The sequence below is a fragment of the Copadichromis virginalis genome, linkage group LG3 (assembly GCF_057382275.1).
Source record: "Copadichromis virginalis isolate Kocher_CV1m ecotype Utaka linkage group LG3, C_Virginalis_male_GT1.1, whole genome shotgun sequence".
NCBI lineage: Eukaryota > Metazoa > Chordata > Actinopteri > Cichliformes > Cichlidae > Copadichromis > Copadichromis virginalis.
The window spans coordinates 19,223,216-19,237,916 of NC_140620.1; the positions used below are offsets into that span (position 1 = coordinate 19,223,216).

Below are 14,701 nucleotides of genomic sequence, written 5' to 3' on the forward strand. Positions count from 1 at the left end.
AGTTGTACATTTCCGGCAGCTTTATATTGCGATCTGTCGCTACTGCGAAGAAGATAGACACCAAAATCATGTCCAAAATACGAAAACGGAAAGATCGCGTTAAGCTACAAAGAGCAGAAGGCGGGAACACCCACCACTGCTGTGTCCCGCTGTGCACCGCTGGGGGGAGGTTCAACAAGATGTTAAGTTTCCACTGCTTTCCCAAGGATCCTGAATTGCGCGCACAATGGCTGATGAAAATCAGAAGGCACGGCTTCATTGTTACCACCAGCTCGAGAGTGTGTAGTCGGCATTTCGAGACTGGAGACATCTTCGTGTCTTCCTCTGGGAAGCGCTGTCTTCAGCCCAAAGTTGTCCCGTTGTTATTCCACTGGAATAACTTTTCGAAAAAGACAGAGCGACCTGGAGTTTTGGAGCATCGCGTTAAATACGAAACCATATCAGGGGAGCTCGACGAGCTCAGGCTGCAGCTCGGGTCTTATCAGTCGACTCAGGGACTGCAGCGATTTGCCACATCAGCTGATGACAGTCGGGACTATACAAGGTAAGAAATCCTCAAGTTTTCAACTAGTGACCCATGGCTTTTGTCATGTTCGGAGGCAATAAGACGCAGGGTTCTCAAGCACGAACCGCTTTTTAATTGAATTGTAGCAACAGTGTACGTGGCTACATCAATTTCTGGAAAACACATATACACACCGGTCTTCTAGCGACCTCTAGTGGCTGGCCTCATGGTAGCCTTACTAGGACAACATAAACAGATTTCACAACAGCTTTATAACATTACCACACAAATGTGCATTTTAATACGAGGCTGAAGTTGGTTTGCCTTTGTAACTTCCGATTAGGGAAATTGATAAAGCATGTTTGATCTGCTGCAGAGCAAAAACTACACAACCCTGACATTTCAAACCTGTACTTGATTATTCCACACTAACAGCAGAACAAAACAACGATTTTATGAAAACTTTCTGTGATTTGTGAAACTTCAATAAAGACAGATTTCAGCACTTTCTTCGAACTTGCTTTAAATGATACAGCATCTCAAATGTCAAATTCTGATCACCTTAAAGCAGACGAAAAGCATTTGATTACATGAAATACACTTTATTGAAGCAAATGAACCCTATTAGTTGACGATATTAACTATCAACAATAACACAAACCGTCAGCTGTTGATTGAAGTCTACTCAGATCTCTGGTCCAGGGAATACAGCTTAAATCCATCAAGAGCAGATAATATAAAGCAAAAGGGCTGCTAACTTTGACTATATATTAAAATACTGACCAAAACAGCAAATGCATATTCTCTTATAATCCTGGCCACTGCTTTCCCCCTCTCTGTACTGCTTTTTTAACCTGGATTAATCTTGTGTTTCTTTGCTTTCTGCACAAGTTTTATGACCAATTTCCAAGGATCTCATTCATAGATTTAATTAATTGCATTAATGCAAAAAAAACAAAAACAAAAAAACGCTAAACAATGCAGGGCCCCCTACTGTCGCACAATGTGTAATTTAATATCTCAGAGGAGTTTAACTTAATGTCCTCTCTATGAAGGTATCTACACAGGATGCAGGTCAGATGTAAAGTAGCTGGAAGTGAGAACAACTGAAAACCCCCCACAAAGTTTAAAGTTGCAAGAACGGCTAATAAAGCAAAATTGGACCGTAGTATGAGATCTGTTCTACTGTGGTCCAGATGCATGAAAATGTATTAAATGAACCTTTATTTAAACATTTCACAAATCCAATATATAGTTTTAATTGTTCTGCTCTTGGTGTAGAATAATCGAGTTCAAGTCGATGAACATCATCTACAGATATATAAATGGTAAATGCCCAAGACATCTCGAGATATGTAAATCAGAATCAGAAAGGGTTTTATTGCCAAATGTTGAGCAGGTTTACAACATTAGGAAATTGCTGCGGTGCTTCAGTGCAAACATACTGTCATAAATTGCGCTTAAATAGACATGAAAAAAATAAAAGTAAGAATAAGAATTAAAAGTGCTACGTAGAAAGATATATACATGATATATACACATGAGTGCAGGTGGTGATCAGTGCCAAACATGGAATGATGCAGTCAACACAGCGTAGGGTCATGTGTTAGTGGTGGGAACAGTCATAAGGTTATTGTTCATGTGTCCAACAGCAGAGGGGAAGAAACTGTTCTTATGGCGAGAGGTTCTGGTGCGAATGGACCGGAGCCTCCTGCCTGAGGGGAGCAGGTCAAACAGACTGTGTCTAGGGGGCCGAGATATGTAAATCGCCGCATGATTCATCCATTGGGTTAACTTGTTTTGGAAAGTTTGACCATAAACAAGGCACGAATATCACACCGGAAACGAAGTGCTCTACGGGAGTTTCCCCACTGGAAGTAGCAAATGCCAAGGCGCACACACAGTCTATTAGAGCCGTTAAAGGTTAAAGTGAGGTTAATATTAGAGATTTGTTGAAACTAACAAATTTATAAATTAACATGACTTAAAACATTCAACTTGTTAAGAAAACAAGGTGAAGTATCTGAAAGTTTTATCATTGTTATTTTTCTTGTTATGTGAGACACCTTTGAATGTCCAGTCACAAAAAGAACAAAAGATTAATGTGACATGGGATTTTGTTTTGTTTTTTCTTACTTTTTTTTCTTACTTTTCAGGGACCCTGAAGCCAAGGGTGCACAGGTACGGGTGTAATTTATAAAATGTGGCTTTTGCAATACCCCCAAAATGACAAAAATAATGTCAATATACACAATCACCGAAAAATAAGCTATTTTAAGAAATAAGTGGACCCATAAAAGAGGTCAGCTGAACAGAACTCCTTCAAAAATAATGCTTCGCAAAATCATATCATCACTCAACAAACTCCCCAAATGAGAGACAGCCGAGCCTATAGAGACACTGAGAAAACCATTTTAAAAACTAAAGGGAAAACCACAGGGACAACAACTAAACATAATACAAAAAATAAAAATAATCCCAATTACCCCATGTGGTCACAACACACTGTTAATTTCACTTGGCTGGCCTCTGTGTGTACTGTGTTACATAAATCAAAAGAAAGAGAAGCTTGAAGTGAAATCAGGTATGAATAAAATGTGGTCGTCTGAGCGTCAGGAGGAAAGCTCTGGTCAGAAACAGGATTTCTTTCACAGTTTTTCCTTCTTTGTTCTTAAAAGGAATCCCGACTATTATGTCAAGTTACTCTAAATATGTTACAAATTATCTCCACTACATAAACATTGTTGAAAATAACTAAAATGTTTTCGTTATCCATTAAATCTTTGTTGTTTAAAACTATTTTGAAGCCTCGGGAGCGGCCATGTTTTTGTTCACGCAATGCATTCTGGGACGATGATGTATATTGGTTGTGGGCAGGCGCTTTCGTTCAGCTAACCTGTTGTTGCAGGAGAGGAACTACTATGCCGCATTGTGTAGCTTTCGGTTGTAATTTCCAGTCGAAGCTCAACAAAGGAACAGATGTAAGTCTGCACAGCTTTCCTCATGAGAAAACAAGAAGAAAGCAATGGGAAGATGCTTGCGGTCGAGTACAACTCCCCAAAGACCCGCGGCTGTGCTCTAGCCACTTTAGCCCTGATGCGTTTGAGGCATTTAGTCGACCACGGTTGATAAAAGAGCTCACAGGTGCTTCTGGTTATAAGCGAAGACTAAAATCAAATGCAGTCCCGACAATTTTTCGCTATGAGGAGACCACGGGTCTGGGAAAAGCGAGTAAAAACCGCGCTAAGAAACGCCTAAGACCAGAGATGCTAAACAGTTTCCGGGATGGTTGTAAACAACAACCCGCTTCTACAGTAGCCAACATGTTCGTGGATGATGGTGACCAATCAGACACCGTGTCAGTTATGGAGAAGACAAGCAATGAAGCAGCTGAAGCTACTAAAGTATCCGTGAGTGTTCAGTGTTCTTCAAGTGAAACTGATGCATCAACCCAGACTGAGATAAGTCCGATGTAGCAGTACAATTTTTCCCTTTATTGTCAAAAAATTACAATACAGCGCTTATTTTACATGTCAACAAAAAGTTATATACAGTTATAAGTGGTTAAGAACAAAGCAGTCGTCAAACAAAGAACATTTAAAGAATATTATAGGACAGAAATACCATAAAGCAGCATAAAAGTACAGTAAGGTGACCTATCATACAAAAGTAGGCACATAGAAATCTAGCTACATCAATTGAAAAGCTGCATCAAAAATTCAAGTAAGGTGTGAGCTTTAAGTTACACTTGTCTAATGAAGCCTTCCACAGCAGGACTTCATTTTTAAAGCCAACAAAAATCGGAGTAATTTTCAAGAAGCGACATTTGTGAATGAAAAATTTTGCTACTATAAATAAGTTTTGGGGTTTTTTTTTTCTTTTTCGGTTTTTAATACAAATCTAATTACTTGTCAGGTTAGAGAAGGGCAGTCAATGTTTTTAGAGGTTAACCAGTACAGAAAATCATCCCAAAAAGATCTGGAACTTTCACATGAATAAAAAAAAGATGCAGTAGTTTCAATATCAGTATTACAGAAAGTGCATGCGTTCGTATCTATATTCAAATTCTTGTGAAGATAGTCATTGGACAGATATTTGGCATTTATAATTTTAAAGTGATTTTCTTTTGCTTTAGGTGGACTTGAAAAAGAAAGATATTTAGTCAAAAACTTCAAATAATAGTCTCTAACCATTTTTTTCTTTTTAGTTGCGAAGGGAAAATTGTCCTTAAAAATTTATTATTGCATGCCTTTCCTTTAAATTGGTGTTTAAGAATAATAATACTGTGATCTGTCAACGGGGCTGCTGAGATAGAAACATGTGAAACATATCTATAACATATCGAGCCCAACCACAGATCTAGACATAAACATTTACTAGAATCACAAATGAACCATCAATATTCAATAAAACTACCAGCCAGTGTCCTGAATCATCAGCCTGAAAAGTCACGACCTTCCCTGGACATTGGTAGAAACAGAGAGCTACTCCAGCAGAGTGGTTGGATCAGTGGCCGAAGAGGATTTTTCACCCCACTCATTTGACCAGAAGGTGGCATCAGCGTCACTTGAATGAGTTTCTTGTAGTAAGGTGCAATTAGCTTTTAGCCCTTTGATAAACATAAACATTGCTTTTCTTTTAACGTTATCCCTGAGACCTTTAACATTCAACGACACAAAGGATAAACATGTGCGTAGCATTAAAAATAAAGAATTCAAAATATTAAGAATATCAAACTTGAATAGAAAAAAGAAAAAGTTAGTTTACTTTCCTGTTTAGAAAAAGGTGAAAGAACAGCGGTGCTGGCACCTCCCATCACATTCAAAACTGTCAAACGTCCCTCTTTATGTAGAGTTCAGAGAACAAGTAAGAGTGAACACTTTTCAACCATCCGCCAGAACGCGACTGCCATTAATATAACCGACAGCTCCTCTGTAGTAAGCCTTCTCCCCCGCAAGTATTTAAAATATAATATTATAAATATAAGTATTTATAATATAATCAAAATATAATCAAGTATTTAAAATATAATCTGCTGACTGGAGCAGTCAGGATCTCCATGCATTAGCATGCTGCTTTTGCTCCCAGTGAAAATGATTCCTCTTGAGTTTTTAGTGTATTTAATTCAGAGTCAGCTGTTTAAACAAAAACAGAACATTTTACATCAGGGGATATGACGGGTGTAGTTCAAAATACAATCACCGCTCTCTAAGTAAGATTTCAGTGTTAAATAAAACTGTCCAGTTATGAAGCTGAACTTTAATCTCAGCCAAACTGACTCAGGAACAAATAAAACACTAAATTAAACCCAACATTAAAATTTAGAAGTTGCCTAAGAGACTTAAATATCATGTTTAACCTGAGTAGCAAAAGACCACGGGCGGTTTAAAAATGATATGCTGGGATTTCACTCATCTCACCTGCTGTAGTGATCCTTGACCTCCCGGTCAGCTATTGCTGGTGGGTAACAGATGTCTCAGAAAACGTCAGAGTACTTTTGCAAATATGTGACGTCTTGATAAATCAAGCAGCTATTTGAAGTTCATATAGCTACATTCTTGCCTGAAAATATCTCTCAACAGCACAGCGTTACAAGAGATCATGACTACTGCTCAGTCCCTGAGCCATCAGCAGAAGACCTGTCCAAAGACGTGGAGAGTCTGAGGAAGGAAATACAGGAGTTACGTGTCCAGCAAAAGTTTGGGTTACAGCGGTTTGCTGGCTCTGACACTGACATCCAATTCTATACCAGGTACATCGAAGTTCAAGTGTTTCCAGTCTTCATGAAAACAACATAGATATTTACTTTTTATCTGCTGACTGTATGTTTCATGAGTGATGTTAATTAATGATTGACACGATGTTTGTCTCTCTTGTGAATAGATTTCCAAGCTATGATCATTTGATGGCATTCTGGGTTTTGATTGAGCCTTGCATCTATAAGATGATCCGGGCTTCAAGAGCCAAGTCAGCTGCCAACACGGACGAAGAAGTGTTGACACCTGCACGCACACAAGCGGTAGGCTATGGCTTTGTTGGTAGTTGGAACTAGAGGTGCGCTGTCATTGTGTTTATGTAGATCCTAAACGGCTCAGCATCCTTTGCATACTTACATCTGTGTACTACAGCACCTGTTTTCCCCATCGTTCTGTTGTGTTCATGACATGGGAGAAAAAAAATAAAGATGAACTTTTGCGAGATCTGGCAAATGTTTTGGCTGCATCCTCCGGGAGGTCGAGGCACTATGTGCCTGGAGTGCGGTGTTCCCCCCGGCTGTAGTGGGCCTCGACCTGCTGTTAGTTTTCAGCTGGTGGGTAACAGACATCTTCAAAAACAAAAAAATTACCACTTTTGCAAATATGTGATGTCTTGATAAACTGAGCAGATATTTGAAGTTTACACAGCTACATTCACGTCTGAAAATATCTTAAAAGTTTATTTTGTGACCCAGAAAGAGTCATATTAAAACTAAGTAGCTGCTGCCATTGTTGGAAACGGATTGGCTGGTATGAGTTCTCGGATAGGTTGGGTCACGAAGGATACGCCAACTTGGCCTTCAAATGCTACCTACTTTTGAGAGATCCCGAGTTACTTTTGTAAGATCTTGCAAAAGTTAATCTTAATTTTTTTTCCCCCCTATGTTCCTTGCGGGGCTCCATACTCCATGGTACTGTTGTGTGTTCAGAAGGAATTTCAGGAGAACGTTCTGTCATTTAAAAAGATTTAATTTGTGTTAGCAATTCAAATTACAAGTTTACACAGCGCTGTGGACCTCTATGTGAGATCAAGCATCTGGTTCACAAAAAGGATAACCCTCCACAACTTTATATAGTGAGACAATAACAAAGATTGTCATGGCTATCGTGCTCTCACACAGAGATGGCAGTCCTGCTGTCTCCCTGCGAATCTTCCTTGTACATTTGTGACCTCCTCTGGTATCTGCTCTCTCCTCTGTAAGAGAGAAAAGAAAAACACCTCCCCGCCTAGTTTTGATTATTTCTTGATTATTTAATTCTGTCCCACTGCTACTTGCAGACATATTATTTGGCCCTCTGAACCAGAGAATATCCCTGTAATCATGTGTGTGTGAGCGTGTTGCAAGCAACCCTGTGCACTCTACATCATTCCTACAATAATCAGTCCAGACAGTCACGTTGAACTTAGCTTTTGACCTTCAAGAGATGGAGTGCCAACTCGTATGAACACATTTGCAGTATGTATATAAAGATAATAAAAACAACTATTTTGTAGAAAAATTAAAAATGTACGATATGATATGCATAACCATTACAACAACCAATTACATTGACAGCGTAGCATTTTATTCTATTGTACACAGTGTCTTATTCTTATCCTATCCCATTGTTTTTCTGAATTTTTGCCACTTTCTGCTGTAACTCAACAAATTTCCCACGTGTGGGACTAATAAGGGTCTATCCTGTCTTATCTTACAAAACATTTAGCCAAGAAAAGCATGATCTTACTAGTTCATAGCTTTAGGAGTAACATTTTCCCTTTTGTTTCAACCTTTCAGAGGCAGCTGCTCCAGCCAATCGACGAGTTCTTTCTTTTCCTGGTTTTCCTGTCTGTTGGTCTGAAGGAGAGGGACCTGGCTCATCGATTCAACATACACCAGTCCACAGTGAGCAGCATCATTGCAACATGGACAAGTTTTCTTGCCACTGCACTGGGGTCTCAGTGCATCTGGCTTACACGTGCAGAAGTGCAAGCTTACCTCCCTAAGGAATTCAAAGGTTTCTCAGACACCCAGGTGATCCTTGACTGTACAGAGCTGAGGTGTCAGACACCATCCTCACCACTTCTCCAGAGTGAAACGTACTCTTCGTACAAATCCCACTGCACGATGAAAGCCCTGGTTGGCATAGCTCCACATGGTCCAGTCACATTCATCTCTGATCTGTACGCAGGTTCGGTTAGTGACAAGGAACTATTCAAACAATCAGGCATTGCTGAGAAGTTGACTGAAGACATGGCAGTGATGGTGGATAAGGGCTTCCTGATCACAGATGGTTGTAAATGCAAAGTGTACCGCCCCCCTTTTCTATCTAAGCAGAAGAAGAACCAGGTTAAGGAGATGCAGGCCACAGTCAGACTCGGGCTACATGTGGAGCGAGTCATTAGGAGGATCAAACAGAACAAACTTTTTGATGGCATCATCACCATGTCACCTGTTTACAATATCAACCAACTGTTTGCAGTAGCATGTATGCTGTCAAATTACCAGAACACAGCATTAGTTAAAAAACGGATTAAGTGAGACGAGATGGAGTTGTCCCAAGACACCAGTGCAAGTAACTTATGCTAGGCATGGAGCTTTAAATACTTACTATGTAAATAAGTTCTGAAAACATTCAGTGTTTTAATATTTTTTATACCGTTGCTAAAATAAGAGTTCATTGGTTTCACACAACAGTAAAATGTTTTTTAAACATTCATTAAATGTAGAAACTTAAAGAAGTCCAGACGCTTTTCTTTGAAAGCTCCTTTGACTACAATGACCTGAGTGACTGAGAACGGTTCTCAGTCATTCACAGACATTTAGATGTTGTATGTTTGCAGTATTAACTTGATGTATATTTGCTTCTGATCACCCAAACACATGTTGATTAAACTATCTGACCAGTCAAATTAGGTGTGATAAAGCAGAGAGGAGTAACGCAATGTTTAAATTTGACGTTAGCCAACGTTATTTTTTGTGGGTTAATTTCTGTTTTCTTACCCTCGTAGTTGTGTATCTGTGATGCAGCATATAACGTAAATCCTTTACCTAATTTTCTGGCAGTTGTTCAATTTTGGGAGCTCTTGTAGGCAGCGGGTGTAGAACATCGCCACTGTTTAACCACTGCAGAAACAGTGGGGCAGGGATAAGTATAACGCAGAAGTGATTGTGCAAGTGGCTGCTGTTACAACCAAATTTCCCCTTGTGGGACAATTAAAGGATTATTCTAAGTAGGACTACACATTGGTGGGACCATTTTAGATGGTTCATGTTTTATAACTACAGTGATGCACATTGCTATAAGAATATGTTTATTTCTCTAACACTATTTTAACCAAGTAGTTAGAGGATACTACATCCCATTCTTCATATGTTTAAACATGTCAGAGGTTTATTTTTAGACAGAGTTGGTTATGTCAGCAAATAAAAACAAAAAGTAGTCCCCATCCCCACGTTTGAAGTATAGATTATTAAATTTACAGGGTGTAAGTTAAGGCAACACAAAACTTTTGCCACATGTGGAACCGTAAATAAAAATGAAGATGCACAAAATATTTTCAAGAATAGACTGCGTGACCATGGTACATGTTTTACTGCAGGTTTGAGACGGACAGACTCCCCGCCTCACCCTCCCTTCCCCAATTCAATTCAATTTTATTTATATAGCGCCAAATCACAACATAAGTCGCCTCAAGGCGCTTCATAGATACAGAGAAAAACCCAACAATCATATGACCCCCTGTGAGCAAGCACTTTGGCAACAGTGGGAAGGAAAAACTCCCTTTTAACAGGAAGAAACCTCCGGCAGAACCAGGCTCAGGGAGGGGCGGCCATCTGCTGCGACCAGAGCAGATGGCCGCTTCAGAATTGACCCCCAACACATCTTCCACCTCTCCCCCCTTCACCCTCACCCTCTCCAATCCAGTCTCAACGACCACCACCACCCTCTCCAATCCAGTCTCAACAACCTTCATCACACCTCTCACCCCCCTTTCCTCCTCCCTGAAACTCAGAATACACACTGAGGATGTGAGCCGACTATTTCAGAAACAGAAGCCCAGGAAAGCCCCCGGACCAGATGGTGTCTCACCCTCCTGCCTCAAAACCTGTGGTGAACAGCTGGCTCCCATCTTTTCTTGCATCTTCAACAGATCTCTGGAGCTGTGTGAAGTTCCCTCCTGCTTCAAACGCTCAACCATCATCCCTATTCCCAAGAAACCCACCATCACAGGACTGAATGACTACAGACCCGTCCCCTTGACGTCTGTGGTCATGAAATCCTTCGAACGACTGGTGTTAGCCCATCTGAAGGACATTACAGGCCACCAGCTGGACCCTCTGCAGTTTGCCTACCGGGCAAACAGGTCGGTGGATGATGCAGTGAACATGGGGCTGCATTACATTCTGCAACACCTCGACCGCCCGGTAACTTATGCCAGGGTCCTGTTTGTGGACTTTAGTTCGGCTTTTAACACCATTGTGCCTGAACTTCTCTCCTCCAAACTCTCCCAGCTCAGCGTGTCACCAGCTACCTGTCAGTGGATCACCAGCTTCCTGACAGATAGAAAGCAGCAAGTGAGGCTGGGGGAGATCACCTCTGAAACTCGGTCCCTCAGTATTGGTGCCCCTCAAGGATGTGTCCTCTCACCACTACTGTTCTCCCTCTACACTAATGACTGCACCTCCAAGAACTCGGCTGTCAAACTCCTAAAGTTTGCAGATGACACCACTGTCATTGGCCTCATTCAGGATGGTGATGAGTCTGCATACTGGCAGGAAGTTGAGCGGCTGGTACTCTGGTGCAGTCAGCACAATTTGGAGCTGAACACTCTTAAAACTGTAGAGATGACATCCCTCAACTCTGCGGGTTAAATCCATCAACCCATGTTTCCCAATTTATTAATGGTTTCTGTAAAAGACCCTCATCCCCAGTGTTATTAGGAATTGAAGCACACATGCATCACCAAACATCACACACTCCTTTGTGCCATTTGCTTTGCTCTGTCCAGATGTTTGCCATAAAGGACAGCGACTATATTTGTACCTAAGTGAATACCACAAACATAAACTAACTTCAAAGTTAGTGCTTCCCAAAGTCTGGGGTAAAACCCAGAAGTAGCCATGAATTTCCACACAGCCAACATATATCAAACACTTCTGAGCTAAATTTACAACAGAGAGATCGATCTTTCCTCTCTATCTATGCATTGTGCTGTACTCTTTACTACTGTAGACCCATTTAAACAGTGTAAACCCTCTCAAAGGCATTTGCAATTATCTTTACTGTCCTCACATCAGTGATTGGGGAAACCAAAACAACCACATTTAACTCTAGAAGAACAACCTCATTCTTTAGGTGCTTCCAGCATGTTTGAGACCTATCAAAATCACTCACTGAAATGTGATTAACCCAAAATCCTACTTTAGGGTGTCAAACAACATGTCAAAGCTGAGTATACATGTCAAAAGAACTCACAACTGTTGTTACTATGTTTACTCGGACAGTGAGGGCCTAATGCACTTACACATCAGGAACTGACATGCTAGAAAATCAGTCTACAAAATATACACAAATAATTATTAGTTAGGTTGCTGTAAAACGTGCATGCTAAAACTACTCCAGTCACTTCTGCTCAGGCTCAGGACTCTAACAGAGTTTGTGATGTTCACAGAGTCATGTAAATGCAGTTATAAGATGATTAGAAATGTCACACCAACGACCCCCTTAACACAAAACCACACGGAACTACTTCCGGCACAACTGCCTGATTGTTTAATAAGGTGTCATCTGCATTCATGATCCCTCTTAGGTGCCACAGAGTCTGCTCTGCAGTCGCTGAGTTGGAGCTTGGCATGCTCTTTTTGGAGGAGGGCGCTCTTTTCACCCCTCACCCTCTCGTTCCAGTGCAGCTTTATGGTTATTGCTGTGGTTCTGGAACCTTCTCATAATGACTAGTAGGGCCCCAAACCGCACGACCTTTGACCTTAACTACTGCCTGGGCTTTCAGCTCTGCCATGAATGTTTCTTACTTCTCGCTGGGTCTCTGAAGACTTCTGATCAGCACCCAGTCTCAATCTCTGGAGATTCCATCCTTGGGATGATTTCTTCCAGCAATACTCTGGCCACTGCACCTGTATCTCCCTACTAGAAGGAAAAACTTCTAACCATTTGGAAAATATATCAACCAACATCAATCCACATTTTTCCTTTCAGTTTTGTGAACTTCACTTATAAGTTTTCAAACACTCATCCGAACATACCTGTCCATAACGTGTTAATCCCACAAGTCACAGTAAAAAGCCGTGGAAAAAATCGTCATGGAAAACACAGAAAACATTGTTTCATGTTAAACCTGGAATTCCTCCTCTTGACGCATCGACACTCCCATGAGTCAACTCATCAGAACTAGGCTCCTTTCTTAAAGAAAAGGGTTAGTTAGATCATTGCCAATGCAACATCAGGGCGTCTCCTCCGGAGTAGCACACGGCAGGCCCAATTCATGCCCGTCTGTGTTTTGATTAAAATTTTGTTTCCTAATGAAGTCAGCAGTGGGTGGGTGAAAGCCGTTCATCAGAGCATAGCTTAACTGCTGCTGATGTGGGCTGGCCTTCTCTGCACGCTCTTCAAGGCCGCTATGCTTTCTGACAACTTCTAACATTTGACATTTTCCAACAATACAGAGTGTTACTATAACCAACAAGCAGCCAGTAAAAACAGTGTTCTTCACACAAAATCAGTAAAACAGAAAAGTAGCAGCTAAAGGGTTTAGTCTGCCCACACTCATGTAAACATACAGTCTCTCCTCCTCTGGTCTCTGTCATCCTTCTGCTTCTGCAAAAACAAGCAAACAAAAACACCCACATCCACCTTTTTTTTTTTTTCACTGTTTGGGGTGGATTAGGCATTAAAAGTGACTAATCCTAGAATAGTTACCGTCTTCTGAATTTCAAGTCAGTCACATTTAGTCCACATCATCAGTCCAGCCACAGTCCTTTGCATTTGTATTTATACCAATCACATGTATTCATCTAGTCACATGCATTCATAACGATCATTGCTGATAGTGGAAAACCACGCACAAATTTAAATGTCCACTGACAGCAATATTTCATCATTCCAAAAACAATTCTTCTTGCCATTGAAATGGATTGAATCGCTACAATCCTTTTAAACACAGGATTTCCCATCTAATATGGTCAGCATCCTATGTAGGTGAATTTTCTCAGAAGCCAATTGTAATCTTGAGAAGCTCACCTTATATTTGCTCTCAATTAAAGTATTTTATAGCACTTTTGCTCCCAATCTTGCAGGCCTGCTTTTAACATCAACACACAAAATATCACACCCAGAGGGATGATACCTGGCAGGTTTTTCCCTAAGTGCACTGTTACAAAAACAAAAAAGATTTTAGGCCCGGACATGTCTTAAGTGTAAATAAAAAAAAACAAACAAAAAAGTCTTTCTCTTAGGTTTGGGTTGTTTTTCTTTTTCTAACTGGCAGAATCAGCCTGGTACTAAAACAAAAACCCCAAAATCTACCGGAAAAATAACAGGAAAAGTTTTGCCTTCAGGTGAACTAACAGGCTGTAGGGGTTAGAACCTGCCATGCAGTGCTGCAGTCACTGCTTCTGGCTTTAATTAACAACTGATGCTTACATGGTCTGAAATCAGACTTAAGTGTCACTACCTTTGTTCATTTTCCCCACATCATATTTACTGGTTGCCCACAAGTGCTCCTGAATATTTCCAATTCTGGAAAGTCTGGGGCCAACTGACCTAGTTTCACCTGCTAAATACACAGAGAAAATGTTTTTCATTAGCAGCTGCAGAGTTCACACAACACAAATGTTCACCATTAAAAACTTCCTAAACACTTCATATCAATGTTTTATCACAGGAATGTGGATTTCTTCCCCAGGTCTGTGCTTTTTTTTTTTAAACTTATTTTTCATTTTCACAGACCCAATCATTTCATTTAATTTTTCTTTCCTTTTTTTTCTTCCCCAAACATAAAACATGTAACATGTCATCATGTATTTCACAAAACAAGTTTGTTCTCGTGTAATCAGAGTGTGTATCTGGGTGCAAGCTTCACCCATACATCAGAAACAGGAAACTACCCTCTGTTACATCTTATTCACTTATTTTATAATACTGTCATCCTTCCCTGATCTAGTAACAATCAACTAATTTGCAAATCAGCTATTAACCCACTAAGTTGACAGGACAACAGAAATGCATGTTCAAAATATTATCACAAAAGAGAATTTCCTTCATACAGTAAATTACTTGTGCTGCACCAATAATGCAGAAAGCATCTCACAATTTACTATATTAACAACTAAATTTATTGTCTGATCACTGGTTGGTCAAACCAGAATCTCTTTTTTTCCCTTCACAAAAGTTAAACTCTTGTCCTGCAACCTAGAGGGTTATTTGTCAGCAGTGGATACAC

General features: G+C 40.3%; 1 protein-coding gene across 2 annotated transcripts; it reads left to right on the forward strand.

The window, feature by feature from the left end:
- Positions 1-21: 21 nt before the first annotated feature.
- LOC146713236 (uncharacterized) lies at positions 22-9,809 on the forward strand. 2 transcript variants are annotated; one of them, XM_085452291.1, is made up of 5 exons: positions 22-544; positions 2,662-2,686; positions 6,088-6,257; positions 6,389-6,524; positions 8,040-9,809. In XM_085452291.1, exons 1-5 carry the CDS (start codon positions 69-71, stop codon positions 8,781-8,783), a joined length of 1,551 nt encoding a protein of 516 aa, XP_085308417.1. In that variant the 5' UTR covers positions 22-68; the 3' UTR covers positions 8,784-9,809. The 2 variants fall into 2 exon arrangements, with proteins under 2 accessions (XP_085308417.1, XP_085308415.1); XM_085452289.1 differs by lacking the exons at positions 22-544; positions 2,662-2,686 and adding an exon at positions 2,714-3,915.
- The last annotated feature ends 4,892 nt before the right edge of the window (positions 9,810-14,701 follow it).